This window comes from Oryza sativa, chromosome 7, assembly GCF_034140825.1.
Source record: "Oryza sativa Japonica Group chromosome 7, ASM3414082v1".
Lineage (NCBI taxonomy): Eukaryota > Viridiplantae > Streptophyta > Magnoliopsida > Poales > Poaceae > Oryza > Oryza sativa.
In genome coordinates this window covers 18,183,941-18,206,895 of record NC_089041.1, presented here as the reverse complement: position 1 = coordinate 18,206,895, position 22,955 = coordinate 18,183,941, and the positions used below count along the sequence as shown (strand labels likewise).

Sequence of the window (22,955 nt, the reverse complement as noted above, 5' to 3'; positions counted from 1 at the left end):
CAAAAGTTGTCAAGGGGGTAACTTATATTGAAATCAAATAATGAGGCTGGAAAACGTTTGTTGAAGTTGAGTTTAATTGAACAGGGTTGAAAGCGGTTCTTTATTGGGTTAATTGGATCCATGCCATTACAATTGTGTCAAATTAGAGAAATGCCATTACAAATCGCCTATTTCGAAGCGTGCCATCCATATACGCGCAGAATAGTCTCCATGCCATGCCGTACGACGTAGGCTCGCTTTGACTCATTTTGACCGGTGTGTAGTTCCGTATGGTCGCAAATGCCCCTGCATACATGGTTACATCGGCGACTTGGTTGGGCTCGACCACGAGAAACCACTCCTCCGCTGTCCCCAAACCATTCTATCGACGGCGGCATAAACCCTAGCCAGCGGTGGCGGCGGCGGCGACGGTGAGTCCCTCGGCATCTCTGGGCGACCGTGGGAGTGACTGCGATGGACGCCCAATCGAGAACCCTTTCTCGGTCGAGCAGGTGTAGAGAGGAGCGGTCCCGGGCAGCAGCGTGCGACATCCCCGAGCTGAAGTGTGCTTGCGGGTGGCCGGCAGCTTCAGGCACATCGACGACTGTCAGGAATCCTGGCCGGCGATGGCTGCAATGCGGCGGAGAGGTGAATCTTTGGCCACGACAAATTTTGAGTTGCATTTCTTTGATTTCTTTCCCAATCCCCTTTCCTTCCCTTTCAAGCAGCAGGGTGCACGATGCTATTTATGGATCTGGGAGGATCTCCTCAGGGAGTATGTCGAGGAGATAGTGGCATACTGCCACGCCGGCGAGTTTGATAGCCTATGGGAGACATGTGACGAGTTGCGGTGGCAGTTGTTAGATGTGCAGGGTCGCAACATCGAGTTGTGTAGTATCTTGGAAGCAAAAGAGGCGCAATTGCAGCTCTATAGAGATGAGTTGAATCAGTCAAAGAGGGAGGTTGCAGAGATGAAGCACAAGATGGAATCAGAGAAGGCCATGCTCCAATGGGTTCTGTATATGCTAATGTTTATCTGTGTTCTTTGTGTGTCAGTAGTTGTAGGGAAGAACTATCTTGGATAGTTAATTACTGTGAATGTGCAATATGTAATTGTAAATGACTTGTGTAATGAATCCTAGTTTCAGTTTGAGCAAATGTGAGTAATTGTGCATTTGTAATTGGCCCGTGCATTTGTAGTTGTAGATTTTTAGCAAATGTGAGCAAAGCTGATAAAATGGGACTTATGAGACATGATTTTCATACATGATTTTCAGCAGCATATGTGAGCAAACATGATTTTCATGTCCAAATTTCAGTTCAACTAAAAACTATCAAAACTTGGCAATGTGAGAATGTTAGCAGTAAAACAACAAATTTGCTGGTATTTTCTGGGTTTTCCAGTAGAGAAACACAAATTTATCTAATTTCCAGCAGACCAACACAAATCACATATGTCGAGCAAGTTCATGAATATAAGGTCATATATGGACCAACACAAATTTATCTAATGGCACATGTAAGGAGCAATTTCATTCATTACATATCTGGTATTTCAAGCGAATCGACACAAATCTGAGAATGTCACATATATGGAGCAAATTCATTCATCATTGCAGCCAACTTCACATTCATCATTGCAGCCAAACTCAGAATACATAATAAGCAGGTCTTAGTGCCATTTCAGTACTACATCACAAAATAAACAGGTCTGCCAGTCATCACAACATAGGTGTGTCTTAGGCATTACATCACATAATATATTACAAAAGGGAACCCACTTCTGTGATGCTAACTTACACAGGCATTCACATCACAAATACCAGCAATTCTTGGGACATCATATATTACAAAAGAAATCCCAGTAATCAGCTAGGTGAACATCAAGCTGGGTTGGTTGGTTGAGACCCTTCAAACCAATCTGATAGCCTTCTAGGAGCAGTTCTTGGTGGAGCACTGGAAGAAGCAAGAACTCTCCTCTTTTGTGGTGTTCGCTTCTTCTTTGGAGTTTCATGTTTCTTCTTATTTGGTGCTGATGAGCTAGCTTCAGCATTCACATTAGATGGCCTCCTCCTGCAAGTGAAAAGAAGAAACATGATTCAACAATAGTTAAAAGTACTGAAGTCATGGATCAAATCAGAGATCAAAATGGAAGGGTTCAGTACATACCTTTTCCTGGGTGTTTCTTCAGTAGCCATGTCATCTTCACATAGTGGTTCAGCCAGTTTGCATGTTTTCTCAAAGTGCTCAAACTGGTTGCATCTCTTGCATTTCACCTTCTTTCTCCCAGGCTCAAGACAGCCCCTTATCCTTTGCACTCTAGGCCTGCCAGCTCCTCTTCTTAGTCTTGGAGGATGCACTTTGAACTCAAGATCAACTGAAGGCCATTGTGACCTATCAGTCATGGGTTGAATCCTCCCTGCATAAGCTGCTCTAAAGTACTGGACACTGTAATATGGATGCACAAAGTCCTGAATCTTGCCCCTGTTGCTGCATATCCAAGCCAATGCATGCTTGCAAGGTTTTCCAGTGACCTGCCATACCCTACAAGAACAATTTTGGTTGTCCAAGTCCACAATGTGCCTCTGGGTGCTGTTATCACTCTCAACCATTGTGACTTCAGCAAACCCATGGTCACTTCTGGCCACCTTAACCACCTTCAAATTACTAGTTGCAGTGTTTAGCTCCTTCATGACACTTGGCAGGATTTCATCATCCATCTTGCTGGCACAATCTCTTCTAAGTGCAAATTTCTCCATGATCATTTCTCTGATGGAATCAACCAACTCATGTAAGAGCAAACCTTTTAAGCCCTTGATCTGGTTGTTGAAACTCTCTGAAACATTATTTGTCAGGTAATCACACTTGCTAAGTTCTGAAAATCCACATCTATACCAAATCCTTGAGTGGTGTTTCTCTAGGAACTCTATTGCATCAGGCCTGACATCCCATATATGCTTCAAATGCCACTGAAACTTATCCTCAGTATAGCATCTAGCAGCTGGATACAGATGATCAGTGAACACTGGCCCTTGGTACTTCTTCATGAAATTAGCATAGAGATGCCTCATGCATTCTCTATGCTCTACCTTCTTGAAAGCCTTACATGCTTTGTCTAAACCCTTACATGCATCTGTAGAAATAACTAAACCCTCTGTGTCTCCTATGGCCTTATTTAGTTGTTGCATAAACCAAAGCCAATTATCATCTGTTTCTGAGTCAAACACAGCATATGCTACATAATACAACCAGTTATGTCCATCTACAGCAGTGGCTGAAGCTAGCTGTCCAGTGTATTTACCAGTTAATCTAGTTGCATCTACACCTATGTAAGGTCTACATCCAGCCAAAAATCCATCTATGCAAGGTTTCAATGCAACAAAAATTCTCTTAAAGCACATCTTCTTGCCTACTTTCTGCAACTCAATCTCTACAATTGTACCTGGTGACTTGTTCTGCAGTGCAGCCTTCCAGTTGAAAAGAAGCTGGAAGCTTTCTTCATATGTACCATGGATCTGGTCAATTGCCTTCTTCATACCAGACCATGCTTTGGAGTATTTCAGCTTGATCTCGTATTTTTCTTCAAGCTTCTTCCTACAATCAGTTGGTCCCTTGCCAGGATTGGTCTTGAGCCAATCATGTAGCCTGTTTGCACACCAGCCTTGAGTAGCCATCTTCCCTTCATGTAGCTTTGTAGAAGAACAAGTGTGCTCAAATGGAAGAACCTTAATCTGCATGACAAGTAGTGCAACACATAAGTAAACATCATCTGAACAAGAAAACAAAGGAAATTTGTGAAGAATTCACCTTTGCAGTCTTCTTATCCTCAATCAGAGATGCATGTATATATGCCAAGGGCAACCATCAGCTGCACATTTTGCAATAAACCTTGTAGGATCTGGCTTCACCGAACCTTTAGCAAATTCAAAACCTTTCACGATGGCATAATGCCTTACAGCTTTTCTGAGAGCTATCATGTCAGGGAACAAAGCATCTTTGACAATGTTTGGATTCTCAGGGTCATGAATGATGTTATAAATCTGAGGATCATGATCTGTAATCTGTGCCTCAGGAGCTGCCATAGCACTAGCACTAGCACCATTCTCTCCACTCTGAGCAGTAGCTGCAGCCCCCTGAGGTTCAGATCCAGGTTGACCTTGCTGTTTAGATGCAGGAACATATATGTGCTCATCATCAACACCAATATACTCCTCTTCATTGTCAAAGATATCTGCCTCTCTAACTTCTGCTTCCTCTGTTGTAGGATGGTCAGAACCTCCAACAGTAGGGATGTCAGCAGGGATTTCATGAGGGATGTCAGCAGGGAATTGAGGAGGGATTTCAGGATGGATTTCAGCAGGGATTTCAGGAGGCACCACACATATAGGATTTAAAGCATTTATAGCAAATGGCACACCCTTTGCAGCATCCAGGATGGATACAATAAGCTCAAAGTGGCTCTCTTCTACATACATTTCAAACAACTCTGGAATCTGGCCATCCTCCAACAGTCTCACATCCTCACCAATTAACTTATGAAAATACCATATGGCAGGAGACTAATTTGGGCAACAAGTTAACTCAACACTTAGGCTACTCAACACAAACTCAATGTTAAAGCTATCTGATTCCACAACCCATTGATGAGTTGACCCTTTTGTGTAAATTTTCCTACCAGCAGCATCTATTGTCACATAGCCTTGAACCCTAACGTCTACCGAAAACCAGTTCCTACCAAACAAATCACCACACATGAAGAATAATGCAAGCCAAAGATGCATGATGCAGAAAAAAGATGCTTTGCCTCCCAACATTACAGCTTTCAATTGATTTAGGGTTAGGGATACTCACGGCCTCGAACAGATTGTTGGATTGGATTTGCCTACATCCATCTCCTCGCCATCTCGCCCAGGGGTCCGCGGGGGGGTGGTTGTCGCCATCACACTTCCTCTGCCAAGGCCTACTAGCGGCGCATCTCTCCCGCTTGAATCCTCGCCTTCACCGCCGCCACAAATGCCGCCGCCAGCCAGATCTGGAGCGCGAATAGGGAGGAATGGAGTGGGGAATGGATGGGGCTAGGGTTTCGACTGGGAATAGAGTGAGCAAGCCAACGGGTCGAGCTGAAACAGGCCAGATTTAGAGCGTGTCTGAAAGGGGCATTTCTGTCCATACGGATATACGTATCCGATACTACGCGTCCAAACACGGGAGACGACCAAATTATGGCATGGATCAAGATTCACATCAATACGGATGGCACGCTTCGAAATAGGTGATTTGTAATGGAATTTCTCTAATTTGACACAATTGTAATGGCATGGATCCAATTAACCCTTCTTTATTTGCCATTAATCATATATAGGGTTAAACCGGTTAATCCAGGAACTTGGCACGACGACAAGCGGAAAGGCAGTTGCAGGAATGAAGGATGAAGGGTAGCTAGCAGCCTAGGAAAAAGAATTGCGAATATACTTATTATTTTTAATAACTTTACGTATATACTTGCACGGTAAGACTTTGCATAAATATATCTATCCCACAGGGTGAAAACACGAGACCGAATGTATGCCGCAACGCAAAATCGCGGAACCAACGGTCTCGCGGGATGGTCGCGCGGCACCGGCCGTGGCATGCGTAGGGTGGGCATATATAATGCTGTTTGACACTGTTTAGCACAATAGAGACACCGACTTTGCTACTGTTCACAGAGCTGGTTCCGTGCAATGGAATTGCGGGACCGTGTTGGTGTCACGTTTTTGAGCCACGGGACCGTCTCGGTGCCGTGCGCTACCGTTGGCCACCACGGTGGCGCGTTTTTGAGCCGGGGGACCGCCGCGGTGTCGCGCGACAATTCTACAGTACCGCGTGACCATCCCGTGTGATCGTCGGTCCCGTGTTTTTTGCTGCAACTAACATTTAGTCTCTCGTCCTTACCCCGTGGGACGGGTATATTTATGAAAATTCTTCCCGTGCAGGTATATAAACATAAATTATTAAAAAATAAGTATATTCATAATTTTTTTAGAAGCCTAGCACCCATTGAAGACAGTTGGAAATGATTTACATTCTCATCAGTTCATAATTCGCAAAGTATAACACGAACAACTTGTTTTTTCCTGGTTTTCTTGCTAAGACGATTGTGAGCTCAAACGAGTCGAGTTGGCCCATTATCGACGATACAACAAGTGAGGGATGAAAATGGGACAAAAGGAAAATTGAGGTGAAACGCAAACAATGAAAGAATTGAATTTGTAAATTTTGTTAGAGAAAAGAGGGAACTATGACCAATTGACTGCACACGGTGGCATGTCAGTGCCACAACAACAATACTATAGTTGGGAAAGTGTTTTTCTTTAAAATATCATCACTCGGAGATTGAATAGCTCGAGTTAAGCTTGTATGAACTGTCCATCATGCTGATTGCTGAGCTCCTTGATGAACCCGACGAGCCGCTCGAACTCCGCCGCCGACGAGCCGCCATCGGCGACGTCCTGCCTCACCTCGCGCGCCAGCGCCTGCGCCGACGCCCTGATCTCGCCGGACTCCATCGCCTCCCTCACCATCCTCTCCACGACGGCGGCGTCGCACACGTCCTTCATGTCCAGCCCCGTCCCCCACACGGCGCCGACGAACCGGCTGTTGATCTGCTGGTCGGCGAAGAACGGCCAGCACACCGTCGGCACGCCCTCGCCGGCGGCCTCCAGCGTCGAGTTCCACCCGGCGTGCGTCAGGAAGCACCCCACGGCGCGGTGGCGCAGCACGTCCCGCTGCGGCGCCCACCCCACGACGCGCGCCTTGTTGTTCTTCTCCGCCGCCGCGACGGCTTCGCGGAGGGCGCCGGCGCTCTGACTCGCCCCGACCATGTCCGGCCGGAGCACCCAGAGGAATGGGTAGCCGGCGGCGACGAGCCCGTGGAGGAACTCCGTGAACTGCTCCAGCGAGATGACGGCGAAGCTGCCTAGGCTCACGTACACGACTGATCGGTCCGGCTGCCCGTCGAGCCACGCCACGCAGCCGTCGTCCGCGCGCCACAGGCTGCCCGCGGCCGCCGGCACCGGGAACATGGCGTGGAGAGGGCCGATGGCGAAGACGTCGCGCATGCGCGGCGCGACGTGCGCGAGCGCTGGCCCCTCCATGGACGCGGCCGTGTTGAGCACGACCGCCCGCGCCCCGCGGCTGTGCGCGGTGACCTCGATGAGCATCTGCACGATGGGGTCGTTCTGGTCCTCGGTGCAGTTCCGGAAGTTGCCAGGAAGATCTCGCCGGCGCAGGAAGCTCTCCATGCCCGGAACGCCGCGCACCGGCTCGTCGAGGTCGCCGTCGGCCGGGAACAGGACGACCTCACCGAGCTCGAACAGCCTGTCGACTGACAAGTAGGCCAGTACGCTGCACGCGCTGGCCGTGCGGAAGACCAGCGACGGGACGCCGATCTCCTCGGCGACGTCGGCGGCGAACGGCATGCTGCCGTCGGCGACGACGCAGGTCACCGGAGGGAAGCCGCCGGAGGAGGCGCCGTCGTCCCCTGCGCGTACGAGCGAAGCGAGCAAGGAGCGGTACGGGACGCTGCCGTTGGTCCGCAGCGACTCGAGGAGCTCCACGATGTCGCCGACGGCGCGCGGGTGGTCGTCGGGGAGGCCGTCGGGGATGGACATGAACCGGAGCCGCGGCGAGTCGGCGCCGCCGGCGGCCGCGGCGCCACCGAGGCGGCGGAGGCTGTGGTCGGTGTGGAGGAAGGTGACGTGAAGACCGGCGCCGACGAGGCCGGTGGCGAAGTGCATCATGCAGTTGATGTGGCCCTGCCCGGGCGCCGGGAAGACGAGCACGTGCGCCGCCGCCGCTGCCGCCGCCATGTTCGTCCGCTCGCGCGGCGGGCGTCTCACTCACGGCACTGCGCTCTCGTCCAACCTGACCCGTCGTTTCCTTGTAGGCGCCTAGGCGATCTCATCTATGGCCATTTGGCCAATGGTTGGTTCTACGGACAAGTTGCTGAAAAAAAATGGTATTAGTAGAAAATTTTGGACGAGTCTCTAGACAGCAAATTTCACTGGGCGTATTAAAAACGAAATTGCTATGCTTCCAACTTGGATTGGGATTCGGTGACATTGCTCCGGTGACATTCCCGTGACATTGAGTCACTAACGTGTGGGACTCCTGTCACCGAGAATGTCACGGGGGAATGTCACTAAATCTGCGTCGGTCCAACTCATACTATAACTTATATCCGGTTAGTGTATATATAGGCATAAATACTACTTGTTTGGGTCCAGATGACAAGAAACAAGCTCAGTGAGTCGAATGGCTCGGTCATACGTATAGCAAGATTCTATTAAAAACTGCCGTAACCTTTCTGAGTGATTCAAAGTCTAGAAGTTTAATTTATTGTGTGATCTAGAGAAGGTGTTGGTACTATTTATAACTGACTTTAATTTGTTTATTTTATTTCTCCCTACGTAGATCGAGTTCAGACTTCAGATTCTGTGGCAGGTGCTCACAATACAAATGTAACTTGCGGTTGCTGCCATTTGCCAACTGGCGGCAATAGGTCCATCTCGCCTTCCCTTACCCTCTCTTCTTCCCACACTCTCAATTTCACATCAAGACGGTGATCCCGAGACTGTGAAGGACAGTAAGGGTATTCTTATCTTTTTTATGTCTATTGTGTATATTTATATGGGATTCGGATCAGGTGCAGTCACTACTGTGACTGTAACTTTAGCAGTATCCATCATCCAACCATCCAGCACACAAGGGATGGTTTAGATTCGTTGTTTAATTTCCCCCCAGCTATTCAACTACTCTCTGACTCGAGCAGATGTGTTTTGGAGGGAAAAGTCTGAGAGGGAAGTAAGAATTGGCGCCAATTCTACCATGGGAAGCATACTTTACCTCCTACTGCCGCACATCACACGCAATTAATTTGGATATTATCTTTTTTTCCCTAGGGTTCTATTAATGTTGAAGATGTCATCTTATCTTAAAAGTTCATTTGAAGAGGTCAATAGAACTTAGAAGGCATCGTGCTGATTTTGGAAGCAGACGATGATCTACTTTTGGATCATGAAAATTTTTGTAACTGGGTTAATCTAGCAGTAGCATAGCTAGTTGATTTTGAAAGCTTTTGTGTCAGTGGATGCATGACACCCAATTTAAGCGAAAATAGTTAGGGTGTGTTTAGTTCACGAAAAGAAAATTTTTGAGTGTCACATCGGACATTTGACCATATATCGGAAGGGGTTTTCGGACACGAATGAAAAAATTAATTTCATAACTCACCTGAAAACCGTGAGACGAATTTATTAAGCCTAATTAATTCGTGATTAGCACATATGGGTTACTGTAGCTGTCGGTGACATGGGATCAGGAGTATCATGACTAGAGGTTTGAGGCAGACGCAATCGCCCACGTGGCCTGGCACCCTCGGGGGACGTCGGGCCCGAGGGTGATGTGTTCGACCTCCTCTTAGTCCCCCCGAGGGGGTCGGACCGCACCCGCCTCGGCCCCGAGGGCCGAGGCGCCCCGACCCCTCGTGGGTTTTTTCTCCGCGTGTATGGGTTAGGTGAGCACAGCGGGGCTCACCTAACCACATTTATTGCGGTTTGGCTGAGCGTGTCACGCCGCATGTAACGCAGTGCAGTGCACTCGTTTATCCGGTCTGTGACCAGTCACAGACCGGTCAGATCGCGGGTTAGGTGGCGACAGGCGATCTGACGCACGCCTCGCCCCATCCCGTCAGGACGAGGGCTTCTAGGCGCTCGTCCCCAGCTGGAGCTAGCGTGTTACCTCCCAGAGATGGCACGTTAGTCCTGGTTAGATATATGCCAGGCTTCATCCTAACCATTACAGGCAAGATGTTGTGTGAAGAAGGGCCAACATGTAGATTGCTAAACTGACACGTGGTGGACAAGAATGAGCGATTTGTGACCAGTCTGACACTGGTCATGTCGTCAGCAGACAGCCATAATCCCACGTCGCACCTGCTTCCGGCGGAAGTGGAGGTAGGTATGGGCCGTCTTATCAGAAGGTCATTCGGACGGCAACTATACAAATCTCCGTCCATTTATGAAAAGGGAGGGTAAGTCCCCACAGAAAAGAGGGAGATGGTGCATGTGGTATCCCCTTAAGATATAAAAGGAGGACCTTGCCCACTTAGAGGGGGGACTGGACTGGACTGGACTGGACTTTCCGGGATTCGGAACCCAGAACAAGGGAGAGGCTGGCTCATACTTTGTAGCTCCTTCAGACACAGATCCACCAAAAACACAGGAGTAGGGTATTACGCTTCTCAGCGGCCCGAACCTGTATACATCGCCCGTGTCTTGTGCTCTTTCGATTGTCGCAATCCTTCCACACATCAAGAGCTTAGAATTTCACCCAGAGTCCCCGGCCGAACCGGCAAAGGGGGGCCTGCGCGGTCTCCCGGTGAGGAGCCACAAGCTCCGTCATCTGGCGCGCCAGGTAGGGGGCTCAGCGTGTGTCTTCTGAGCTCTCGCACTCTTCCGTGTGCGCCAAGCTTTTCCTGTTCAGCCTGATGGCCGAGCAAGCAAAGGCGCATGACCTCTCTCCGAGTGTGAGTGGCGACGACGGGGAGCCGAACCCACGCCGTCGAGCTCGTACTCCACCGCCCCCTCCACGCCAAAGTCCTAAGCGGGGGGAGGCGCTTGAGAGGGTCGAAAGATCCGCGACTTCACCGATCGCGGGCGATGGAGAAGAACGGCGAGATGGGGAGCGTCGCCTCCTCGTCTACGGCGACGGCAGCACGCCCCAGGGCGCGCTCCAAGCTGCGGGCGCGCTCTTACGTCACCCGCCTGTCGTCCTGACCCGGAGTCTCCAGCCCAACGATGGCTGGACGACGTGGCCAAATTAGTCATGACGGCACGGCAGCGCCTAGATGCTGGTGGGCGGTCCTCCGCCACCAAGGCCTCTGGTGCTGCTACCACCGGCTCCGCGTCGTCAAGACGGAGGGCACGACGAGCGGCAGCCGCTGTTCGCCATTCGGCCGCCACTCCTTCGTCGACTCCTTCGATCCGGGAAGATCTGCGTGGGGGGCCGGACGCCCGCACCAGCATCGAGCGCCGGCGTAATGACCGAAGTGCTGCCCACGCAACGGAGGGCGCTTCCTCGTCCAGAGTGTCACCTCAACACGGACGCGGGAATCAGCCCTCCGTGCCCCCGGTTGGTGGTGTCGGCTGTAGAGCCTTTGTGGCGAGTCTTCGGAATGTCCGTTGGCCCCCAAGGTTCCGGCCCACCATCGCCGAAAAATATGATGGCAGCGTCAACCCCGCCGAGTTTCTCCAGGTCTACACGACCGGGATTGAGGCCGCCGGGGGTGACGACAGGGTCATGGCGAATTTCTTTCCCATGGCCCTGAAGGGGCAGGCGCGGGGTTGGCTAATGAACTTGCCACCCGCGTCAGTCCACTCCTGGGAGGATTTGTGCCAACAGTTCACCATGAACTTTCAGGGCACATATCCGCGCCCAGGTGAAGAAGCGGACTTACACGCAGTACAGCGAAGGGATGATGAGTCACTTCGCTCGTACATTCAGCGGTTCTGTCAAATCCGCAACACCATACCATGCATCCCTGCACACGCGGTAATCTACGCGTTCAGGGGGGGCGTGCGGCACAACCGCATGCTCGAAAAGATCGCCTCCAAGGAGCCCCAGACTACCGCGGAGCTTTTTCAGCTCGCGGACCGAGTGGCTCGCAAGGAGGAGGCCTGGACTTGGAACCCCTCCGGTTCCGGTGTGGCAGCTTCGGCCGCCCCCGGATCCGCCGCTCAGACAGGGCGGCGTGACAGGAGGAGGAAGAAGAGGTCAGTCCATTTCGACGACGAGGGTCATGTCCTCGCCGTCGAGGGCGCTTCGCGGGCCACCCAAAAGGACAGGCCTGCGAGCGACAAAAAGAAAAAGGCCGGCGCTCCCAGCAGGGAGCGCCCAGCCGGCAAGTGGTGCACCGTCCACAACACCTCCCTCCACGACCTCGTGGACTGTCGCGCAGTCAAAAGTTTGGCAGAGCGAACGAGGAAGTGGGAGGAGGAGAGGAGGCAGGAGCGCCGTGAGGGCAGGTCCCCGGCGGTTCCCTCCGGTAATCGGCGAAGTGAGGCCAAGCAGAAGGCCCCCGCCGAGGACATCGATGATGGCGATGAGGACCTAGGTTTCCAAGAGCCTGGGGCCACCATTGCCACCGTCGATGGGGGAGCGTGTGCTCACGTTTCTCGCCGGAGCTTCAAGGCTATGAAGCGAGAGCTTCTGGCCGCGGCCCCTACTCATGAGGCGACGCGTCGGGCGCGGTGGTCGGAGGTTGCCCTCACCTTCGACCAGACCGACCACCCACCGTGCGTTGCCCGGGGAGGGCAGATTGCGATGGTGGTTTCCCCCACCGTTTGCAACGTGAAGTTGGGGCGTGTCCTCATTGATGGGGGAGCGGCCCTCAACATCCTTTCCCCCGCGGCCTATGACGCCATCAAGGCCCCGGGGATGGTGCTCCGGCCGTCTCAACCGATTATCGGTGTGATGCCGGGGCACACATGGCCGTTAGGTCACATCGACCTGCCGGTCACCTTCGGTGGATCCGCCAATTTCCGCACGGAGCGGGTGAACTTCGATGTGGCGGACCTCAGTCTGCCCTACAACGCGGTCCTGGGGAGGCCTGCGTTGGTGAAGTTCATGGCGGCGGTCCACTACGCCTACCTACAGATGAAGATGCCGGGCCCCGGTTGCCCCATCTCTGTCCATGGTGACCTCAAAGTCGCGCTTGCTTGCATGGAGCAGCGCGCAGACCATCTCGCCGCCGCGTCCAAGCCCGAGGGTGGCGATGAGAGGCTTGGCGCCTCCGCCCCCGCCACCCCGAGGCAGCAGATGATCACATGCGATGAGGTCCCGGTCAAGGAGGTCGCCCTGGGCGACGGCCCGTCCAAGACCACACGGATCGGTGGTCTTCTGGACGGCAAATAGGAAGACGCGCTCGTCTCCTTCCTGCGGGCAAATGCTGACGTCTTCGCATGGAGACCGGCGGATATGCCCGGGGTCCCCAGGGAGGTGATTGAGCACCGTCTCGCCATGCGGTCGGGCGCAAGGCCGGTCCGGCAGAAAGTGCGACGGCAGGCCCCGGAACGTCAAGCCTTCATCCGCGAGGAGGTGGCGCGACTTCTGGAGGCCGGATTCATCCGTGAGGTCATCCATCCGGAGTGGCTGGCGAACCCGGTGGTCGTTCCCAAGGCGAACGGCAAGCTTCGGATGTGCATCGACTACACCGACCTTAACAAGGCATGTCCTAAGGATCCTTACCCCCTGCCTCGCATAGATCAGATTGTCGACTCCACTGCGGGGTGCGACCTTTTGTGTTTTCTAGATGCATACTCTGGTTACCATCAGATTCGCATGGCTAGGGAGGATGAGGAAAAAACTGCGTTCATTACCCCCATAGGAACCTATTGTTATACAACAATGCCCTTCGGGTTAAAGAATGCAGGTCCTACTTTTCAACGTACTACTCGAATTTCTTTGGGTAGCCAATTAGGACGTAATGTTGAGGCTTATGTCGATGACTTGGTTGTAAAGACGCACAACCAGGAAACGTTACTCACAGATCTAGCGGAAACTTTTGAGAGTCTCCGCTCCGCCCGCATAAAACTAAACCCCGATAAGTGTGTGTTCGGTGTACCTGCGGGCAAGCTTCTCGGGTTCTTGGTCTCTGCCCGAGGCATTGAGGCCAACCCCGAGAAGATACGGGCTATAGAGCGGATGCGCCCCCCCAGCAAACTTAGGGATGTGCAATGCGTCACCGGTTGCATGGCCGCCCTAAGTCGGTTCATATCGAGGCTGGGAGAGAAGGCGTTACCCTTATTTAAGCTTCTCAAACGCTCCGGACCGTTTACCTGGACGGAGGAAGCTGAAAATGCCCTCACCCAGTTGAAGGCGTATCTAAGCTCTCCCCCAGTTCTGGTCGCCCCGGAGCCAGACGAGCCCTTGCTACTCTACTTAGCGGCGACCCCGCAAGTAGTTAGTGTGGCATTGGTTGTGGAGCGCGATGAGGACAATTCTCATTTCGCGCTTCCCCACCCTGTGCCGACTTGGCCCGGGAGAGAGCAGGGAGGAGAGGCCCCCGAGCCGAACGGTGGCCCAAGGCCCCCGACGATTGGAGTTGGCCCTCTGCCCGCTTGTCAGACCGTGCTAGGAGCCCCCGACCCCCAGGAAGGCCCTGAGGCCACTGTGGGAAGGCCGCACCTATCGCCCTTTGACCCCGAGGCTAACCCTGTGCTGACTCGACCCGGGAAAGAGAAGGGAGAAGAGGCCCCCGAGCCGAACGGAGGCCTAAGGCCCCAGACGACCGGAGTTGGCCCTTTGCCCGCTTGTCTGACGACGCCAGGAGCCCCCGACCCCCAGGACGGCCCCAAAGCCACTGTGGGAAGGCCGCCCCTGTTATCCTCCGACCCCGAGGTCATCAGCACAGAAGACAAGTGCGCCCCGCGAGGCTGCTTGGACGAAGAGTGCCCCAGGGATGCGGCCCCTAGCGAAGAGGATCGGCCCCACCGAAAGGTGCAGCGGCCCGTCTACTTTGTTAGTGAGGCCCTCCGGGACGCCAAAACCCGATACCCTCAGGCCCAGAAGATGCTTTACGCTATTCTGATGGCCTCGAGGAAACTGCGCCATTATTTCCAGGCGCATCGGGTCACTGTGGTTACGTCTTACCCCCTCGGTCAAATCTTGCATAATCGAGAGGGTACAGGACGGGTGGTGAAATGGGCAATCGAACTTTCTGAGTTCGATTTGCACTTTGAACCACGCCATGCTATCAAGAGCCAGGCCCTCGTCGATTTTGTGGCAGAGTGGACCCCGGCTCCCAAGCCCGTCTCAATCCCCGAGGCCAGCACGGACCCCTCGCAGCTGCCTCACACCGCCCACTTGGTAATGCAGTTCGACGGCTCCCTGTCTCTTCAGGGCGCCGGTGCGGGGGTCACGTTGACCTCTCCGAGCGGAGACGTCCTCAGATATTTGGTCCGCCTCGACTTTCGAGCGACCAATAATATGGCAGAGTATGAGGGACTCCTTGCCGGACTCAGAGTGGCAGCTGGACTGGGGATCAGCCGCCTCCTGGTGTTAGGCGACTCCCAGCTGGTCGTTAACCAAGTCTGTAAGGAGTACCGGTGCTCTGACCCACAGATGGACGCCTACGTGCGCCAAGTACGGCGTATGGAGCGCCATTTTGACGGGATTGAGCTTCGGCATGTGCCCAGATGGGATAACATGATTGCCGACGAACTCTCACGGCTCGCGTCCACGCGAGCCCAGACCCCACCGGGCGCCTTTGAAGAAAGGCTTGCCCATGTTTGATTTTGAAATCTCAATGACAATAAACTAAAAAGGGTAGGCAGCGGGCTAGCCGTAGAAGAGTACAGCAGCAAAGCCGCTAACGGTTTGGCGGGACTTCTAGAAAGTAAAAATGAACCTAAACAATAATTATTTTTGATTTTTGAAATTCCAATGACAATAAAGAGAGGAGCCACCAGACGAGCCATCCCAATGACAATAAAGAGAGGAGGCAGTAGACGGAGGCAGCAGACGGGCCGTAGAGTATAGTGGTAGCGCTTGACGAGACTTTTAAAAATATTATAAAAATGAATCACAACGAGATATTAAACTCTAAACACTACAAAGGTCTAATTTTTAAAGGTTCGGGAATTAAAAAAATATAAAAAATAAACCCAATGATAATAATGTTCGATTTTAAAATCACAATGACAATAAAGAGGGGAGACAGTGGCGAGCTGTAGAAGAGTATTGTGGAAAAGCCGCTAACTGTTTGGCAGGACTAATAGAAAGTAAAAAAAATGAACCACAACAACAATTATGTTCGATTTTTCAAATCCCAACGACAATAAAGAGATAAGGCAGCGATCGAGTCATAGAGGAGTACAGTGGCAGCGTTTGATGAGACTTCTAAAAACTATAAAAACGAAACCCAATGAGACAATAAACTCTAAAAGCTATAAGATCTAATTTTTAAAGATTCCATAGAGAATGAATATAAATAGTGGTAGATCGAGCAAGCAAATAAATAAGAGGTAACTTTTGAAAACAATAAAGTTAAACACAGGGATGATAATATTTGATCTTTCAAAGTCTTAAGATATCGAGATAACTATTTAATAAATTTAAGTAAAATCATATGAAAAATAGATAATTTTATATGGATGATAGCTGTGAAATTGTGCGGGCCACCCAGCTAGTTCATAAATAAAGAAGGGAGCAAAATCGCGTCCACGTTGCTCTCCCCGGGGTGACACATATGGCACTTAGCACCAGCTGCCGCCACCTTCCTCCCTCCTCTTCCCCGCGCCTATCGTTGCCTGAGTGGCCGTCAGCAAAGCCGGCTGCCTGCTAGGATGGCAGCGGCGGGGTTTCTTCCCCCCTCGGTGCCGCTGCACGGCTAGGGACCAAGACGCGCTTTGGAGGTGGAGAGTCGCCACGCCGTATTGATCCGAGCCTGCATGGCTGGATCCGGACAGGGAGAGACTGGCAAGCGTCCGTGGAGGTGCTAGCGGGGTGGCTAGCGGCGGTGGAGGTGTGGACAGATGATGGCGGTGACAGAAGTAGAGGAAAGGCGGTGGCAAGAGAGGACGATGGTACGTGGGACAGCAGGCGGCGGCCCTCGGCAGATCTAGCGCTCCGGCGCTCCACTGGCCTGATCCGGTGCCCTCTTCCATCTCCGGCAAGGGATGTCGGATCCCCTCGGTGATGACGTCAAAGGAAGCTTTGGCAGCGGGGAAGAGTGCGAGGAGGCAAGCGACGGGCAAGACCAGCGGGCGGAGGTGCCAACGCTGAGGAGGACAGCGGCAAGCCCGTGGCGATGGCGGCCCAATGAAGGCACGATAGCTGTGGCCGGTAGCGGAGATGGCCACCGTCGAGCCGGACAGCGGCAGAGCTCATGGCTACGACAATGGCAGCGTCGAGGTCAGCGGCGGCACTGCCGAGGCAGAGAACGGCACGCGAGGAAGTGCGGGGCGGCGGCGGAGGCCGGTGTGGTGTGTGCGAGGAGGCGCGGGTGCCCATCCGCCGGCGGAGGTTAGACGGCGGTTGGAGCATTGGTGCGTTAGCGATGGATAAGCAGGCTGCGAACGGCAGGTAAAAACCTAGCCCGGCCTTAGCCAGGCCGGCAACGATGGCTTTCAGAGCATCACTCCTTTTTTTGGGCATTGTCGTGCCATCCCATGCCCTTTAGTGAGGCTGCCGGGTGAAAAACCAGTCTCGGTTCTCTTTGAGACCTTGACAGACAGCGGCGGCGGTGCTTTCGTCATTTATCTCCTTGGAGGCGTTGTCTAGGCAGCCCCCTTGCCGAAACCTCTGAAACAACCGGTGCAAGCTTACTCTAGATTCTTGACCCCTTGTGTCGGTGCCTAGCTTACGCTACTAGGCCACGTTGCATGACCTAGGGGGAAAGCGGTTCCACTCTTCTTTATCACCTTCTCTCCCTCAATCCCAAAGACATAGATAGAGTAGGGTTCTGTGTCGGTTGTAAGGGTTGGGTTTTGGGAGATCCCGGCTATACGTCCTTTGTTGGCCTAGCGCCGGCCGGCCTGGTGCTAGCCTTCTCCGGGGTCTGTGTTGGTGTTGTCGGTGTGTGGGTAGTGGTAATGTTTTCTTTGTTCTCCTGATTACGACATTCCACACTTGTAATCATGTATTTTTTTTCCTGATTTATCAATGTGAACTTTGCATTGTCTGGTGCGAGTTGTTAAAAAAATATTCATAATTAAAAGCTTGCATGTGCTTAGATTTTTAAAAATGGGCCTATAGAATGATCCAATGAGAATTGGAAACCGTGCAGCTCGTATGCTCCACGTCCGAAGTATTCGTCCGAGAAGCACGCTTATTAGCTTTTTTTATTACACATGTGCCCTTTCCTAGTTCATATTGCTACCGATTGTTAAAAAAATAGAAGATGTTTCTGTTATAATTTTGGTACGTTATCCGTGTTTGAATCGGTTTTAATTTTATGTTTTTGTCAAATCCTTTCCTTTTTTTTCTTACACCAGAGTGTCCCTCTTATCCGAGACGCGTGCAAATTAATTGGGCCCGCACCTTTTCACACGCCTCTTGTTGCATGCAGCAATCGGGCCCGCCCCTGAGCTTGTTTTCCACACATGCCTTTGTGCGCCGCTGCGATTGGGCCCGCAACGCCCTCGTGCATGCAATTTTTCACATGCCTGATTGGGTCACGACACCCTTGCGCATGCGATTTGCCCTTGCCGCATGCCTGATTGGGACTGCGTCGCCCTCGTCTGCGATTTAAAAATTAAAGATGGTTTTGTCAATACTATGGTATACTATCTGTATCCAATTCCCATCACGCATAACATTCATTGCGAAGTTACGACTCACGAGTGAACTACGATAGAGAGTCTGTGTGATGTGGATACCAAGCGAATGAAACTCGCAGAGTCCATGTGGATATGATGTACATTGTTGCCCAGATCATCTGATTCTATTTGTATTACACGACACAATTCCTGGGACATGTTAGCATGATTTCAAGTTAGTCTTTACACATGCTCGTACATACTACCAGTGATACCGCTACAATAATCCATAAGAATCAGTTTTACTTTCGAAAAGAACATACAACCGAAATAAAGGATGCTCAAAATCGTTGATTCCATCCGTCTTCAATTTCTATCCGACTTGAGATAAAGCTGGAGGACAAATCGAGCTCATGTTTGAAGGCCTCATTTTTTTGGCTTATGTTATTCCTATAAGCCAAAATTTAAATTTTAGAACTTAATTTTGAATTCGTTTTTTTGATTTTTTTTATCATACTTTATTTTACAACATTTGCTTTTAGGTCGCTAAGAACATGTATATAAAATATTTACACAAAAATAGTCTTTTATTCAGAAATAAGTAATTCGGATAAGCATATGAATAAACGAAACAATGGGCTATGATTATTTATCCACCGACACATATGTACAAATTAAATTGGCTCTATCCATTGCAACCTACGGGCATTTTTTCTAGTAAATAATAAATTAAAGATGTCTCTGAATTGTGACGAAGAAAATATCGATCAATGTTTCATTCATATTTCCAATCAGTGCCTATGAATAATTTTGCATTCAGTGGGAAGGCATCATATAGATAAAAATATTTGGTTTTTGATTGATGATTACATACTGGTAAATTTTAACTTAATTTTATAGTTATTCTGAACCATGCAATTAAATAAATTCAACCTATCAACTGCTCTAATTATATTATCCTAAATAAAAGGGAATATGGCACCCTTGATTATCAATATGTATGAAGGGTGAAGACTAAAGCATATCGGGACAAAAATTCCATATTTGTTCGTTAAGAATATGTAACACCCTGAAAATTCGATCGACAAAATCAAAACTATAAAAATACGGATTTTCAAAAACTTTTTAAACTAATTGCATCATGCCGATCTTATTCGTCTATTTTATCTGGATTTGATCTCGAAGATTATTAATCGTGAGTAAAGAATAGTTAATTAGGAATAAACCTTAAAAACAAATTGGTAAAATAAATACAAATTAAAATAAAGATTAGGTGGGGATAGAAATAAATAAAATATTATCACAACCATATTTGGATCAATTAAATTTAAATACGATGGAATAAGAATTAACCCTAATTAAAACTCAAATAAATTATATAAAAATAAAATATGAGTAATATTAATCTAGGGTGAATTCATTAGTTAAGATAACACAAATATTGAGTAAAATGCATATACGCAAAATTAGGAATTGTGGAATCAAATTTATATGGAAAATACACTAAAATCGGGTTAATTAGAAATCGGCACTGTTCATTGCACCTAAGGTGTTCGACGGGGTCCCCTAACCCAGCTCCTTCTTTTTTCCCCCTCTCTCTGTCGCCATCCCGTCGCCGCGTGCGCGTTCCATCACCGCCTCGAGCCGTGCCGCTGCCGCTGCCGCGCCGCGAGCCCGCGCCGCGCCGTCCCATCGTTGCTGTCACGCCGTGCCGTCGTGTCGCCGCCCATCGCATCCCGCCCCGAGCCGCGCGCCACCGCTGTCGCCGTCGCCATCGATGTCCCGTCGCCGCGCGCGTCCCATCGCCGCTGCCGCCGCTGCTACCGCGCCGCGCCGCCCGTTCCATCGCCTCGCGCCGTCGCCGTTCGGCCGTCGCGTCGCCGCTGCCGCTCCTCGCGCCCCGCGCCCTGCCGCGCCGCGTCGTCGTCACATCGCCGCGTCGAGCCCCGCGCCGCGCCACCCCGCTGATGCCATGAGGCCGCCGCCCCTCTTCCCTCTTCCCCATTATCTCTTCCCCCCCTTCCCTTATATAATCCTCCCCCTACTCCCACTCTTCCCCTCCATCCTCACCTCCTCTCCTCTACCCACTCCACCACGCCGCCGCCTCGACGCCGCCGCGTCGTCGCATAGAGCTGCCGCGCCGCCGCCACGACGCCACCGCGCCGCGCCGCGCCTTGGCCGTGCCGCATTCCCCGCCGCCGTCGCAGTCGCCGTGCGCCGCCGCCGTCGCAGCCACCGTGCGCCGCCGCCATTGCCGTCGCCGCCGGTAAGCCGTGCCGCCGCCGCCTTTTTCCTTTCCTCAGCCGGTCGCGGTAGGCAGCACGAGAGAGAGGAGGAGAAGGAGCCGAAAGAGAATAGAGGAAGAGAAGGGAAGAAAGAAAGGAGCCGGGAGGAGAAAAGAGAAGGAAAAAAGAAAAAGAAAAGAGAGGCCGGCAGAAAAGAGAAAGAGAGGAGAGAAAAAGGAGAGAAAAAGAAAGAGAGGGAGAGAAAAGAGAGAAAAAGAAAGGGAGGAGAGAAAAAGAGGGAAAATAGAAAAGAAGAAAAGGAGAAAATAGAAGGGAAATTGGGGGAGAAATTAGGAGGATTTAGGAAATAAAAATGGTCGGGGTTAATCATAGATTATTTTCGGAAATTCCTCGAGCGTAATAGTATTTCGGTCGAAATTCCGAGTTAATTATAAAAATATGTTTCTTAAACAGATTAGATTAAAATTGGTAGTAATTTAGATATAATTAATAACTAAACAATTAGATGAATTCTTATAGATTATTATAGATTATTTTTGGTAATCTCTATAAGTCATCGGTTCACGGTAGAAATTCGGATTTAATTACTAGGAATCTTAGCCGTGTATTATATTTAATCGTTTAGTCATAGACTGAATTAAATTGTATAATATTTCTAGGATTTCGTCCGATATTTAGCTCGTAATAGAAATTTCTAACCTATTATATGGATATAATGCTCGGGAAGAGTAAATTAAAACTTATGACAACAAAATAATTATACCCGCAAAATAGTTTAAATCGAAATTGGGTTTGCCGTAGTTGACAGATAGTAAAGTTAATAAAAAGGAATCGACTTTCGCATTTGACTTTCATTTGGATTTATTTGGATTTTTATTTGAATTCTAACCGAATTCAAATCAATTTTTGCACGTAACCATAGAGCCCGAGGGAGTTGCGGATCCAAGCGAAGGCCAAGACCCGCAAGACTTTGAGCAAGGCAAGTCATCACTATTCCTTGAACATGTTGATCCCAATTGCAAAATTGTTTTGTTTACAAATAAAATTGCATGCAATGATTATGCCATGCCTTGATTATTGTTTACCCTTAAAATCCTTGTAACCATAATTACGTATGAGTCCCTAGTCAATTATGACAATTGCTTAGAAATGCCATTCTAGAATCATGCATACTCATATTTATCAAATGCTATATGCTTGGTCAATTACCTGGAAGGTAATTGAGATGCGGCATGTGGAGACATGAGCGCCACATTGCCATGATGTTGATGACATGATTTGTGAAAGGAGAAATAAAATTAAACAATTGTTTTCGACTGGGGCGGACGGAGGATTTGGGTGGTATCTGGGAAAGGCTAGTACCGTCCCCGGTCAATTAAGGACCGAGCCATAAAGTTAAGCATGAAACGACCCCCGTACAACCGCACTTCTCATATGGGTATAGACCTAGCGGATTAGATAGCCGAACGGAGGCAGTATCCCTGCATAGATGGTTCACCCCTGAGTGAGGCAGGTGCGCTACGGTGGGACAGCCGTTGAGGTAGGGCCGAGAGGCGTGCCCTACATCGGTGTCGCCATTGGTAGGACTGCCATGAGTGTGTGAGAGAGAGAACTTAACTTGAACCATAATTTAATATGTGTGTGAGACTTCTCTTTCCCGGGAGCGCCAGAACTCCTCTCACTGTTAGAAACATGGACGCCTAGAGTGCATGAGGATTTAAGTTCATGGAGCGGGTACTACCAATGCGAGGTTATCGAAAAGCTTTGCCGTGACGCGTCTCATGTGTTGGGACGAGGCTCATGTGTTGGGCAGTCGCGGAGTGCGGGTAAAGTGTACATCCACTGCAGTGTGAGTAAACCAAATCTATTCGAATAGCCGTGCTCGCGGTTATTGAGCACCGGGACATGTATTACACTTGGCTAGACTCTAAATTCTTAACTTGTGGGGGATGGGATATTGCATGATGAATTTTATGCTGAGGGAGTCACTTCCCGAGAGGAGGGAAGGTGGACATCCTCAGAAAACCATGACGATTCAATGGCGGGAAGCTATCCTTGGGATCACAATGGATGGTGGATAGAACCGTCATTGTTTAATATGAACACTGGTATTAAAACTTGAACAGTCTATGCTAGGTCTTAGGCTTGAGAAAAGAATTACAAAACTTGCTTTGCGCAAAAGAACCATAGCCATCCTTTGAATTCCTCTGTCATGTGCATCATTGCTGTGGTGGCTTGCTGAGTACGGTTGGTACTCACCCTTGCAAATATAAAATTAATCAGAAGCAGGAGATGAAGCCTCGGAGGATCCCTATGCCTACTACCAGGAGGGAGATGAAGACGATGGCGCTCAGTAGGTCTTAGTACGGTCGTTGCCTGTGGCAATGGCATGCCGCTGCCTGAATTCCGCTGCCTTATCTATTTCTGCTTT

General features: G+C 50.3%; 2 protein-coding genes across 4 annotated transcripts; both read right to left on the bottom strand.

The window, feature by feature from the left end:
- Positions 1 to 1,631: 1,631 nt before the first annotated feature.
- On the bottom strand, positions 1,632 to 5,088 carry LOC112939590 (uncharacterized). Of its 3 annotated transcripts, none has more exons than XM_026026833.2 (4): positions 4,831 to 5,088; positions 3,787 to 4,710; positions 2,149 to 3,710; positions 1,632 to 2,052 (listed from the first exon to the last, which is right to left on the bottom strand). In XM_026026833.2, the coding sequence occupies exons 3-4, from the start codon at positions 3,651 to 3,653 to the stop codon at positions 1,863 to 1,865; spliced, it is 1,695 nt and encodes a 564-aa protein (XP_025882618.2). In that variant the 5' UTR covers positions 3,654 to 3,710; positions 3,787 to 4,710; positions 4,831 to 5,088; the 3' UTR covers positions 1,632 to 1,862. The 3 variants fall into 3 exon arrangements, with proteins under 3 accessions (XP_025882618.2, XP_025882619.2, XP_066168915.1); XM_026026834.2 differs by having other exon boundaries at positions 3,787 to 3,847; XM_066312818.1 differs by having other exon boundaries at positions 3,787 to 5,088.
- A 1,126-nt stretch (positions 5,089 to 6,214) lies between these two features.
- LOC136357532 (myricetin 3-O-rhamnoside 1,2-glucosyltransferase UGT709G2-like) lies at positions 6,215 to 7,980 on the bottom strand. Its single transcript, XM_066312819.1, has one exon. The coding sequence runs from the start codon at positions 7,827 to 7,829 to the stop codon at positions 6,369 to 6,371; it is 1,461 nt and encodes a 486-aa protein (XP_066168916.1). The 5' UTR covers positions 7,830 to 7,980; the 3' UTR covers positions 6,215 to 6,368.
- Positions 7,981 to 22,955: the final 14,975 nt, after the last annotated feature.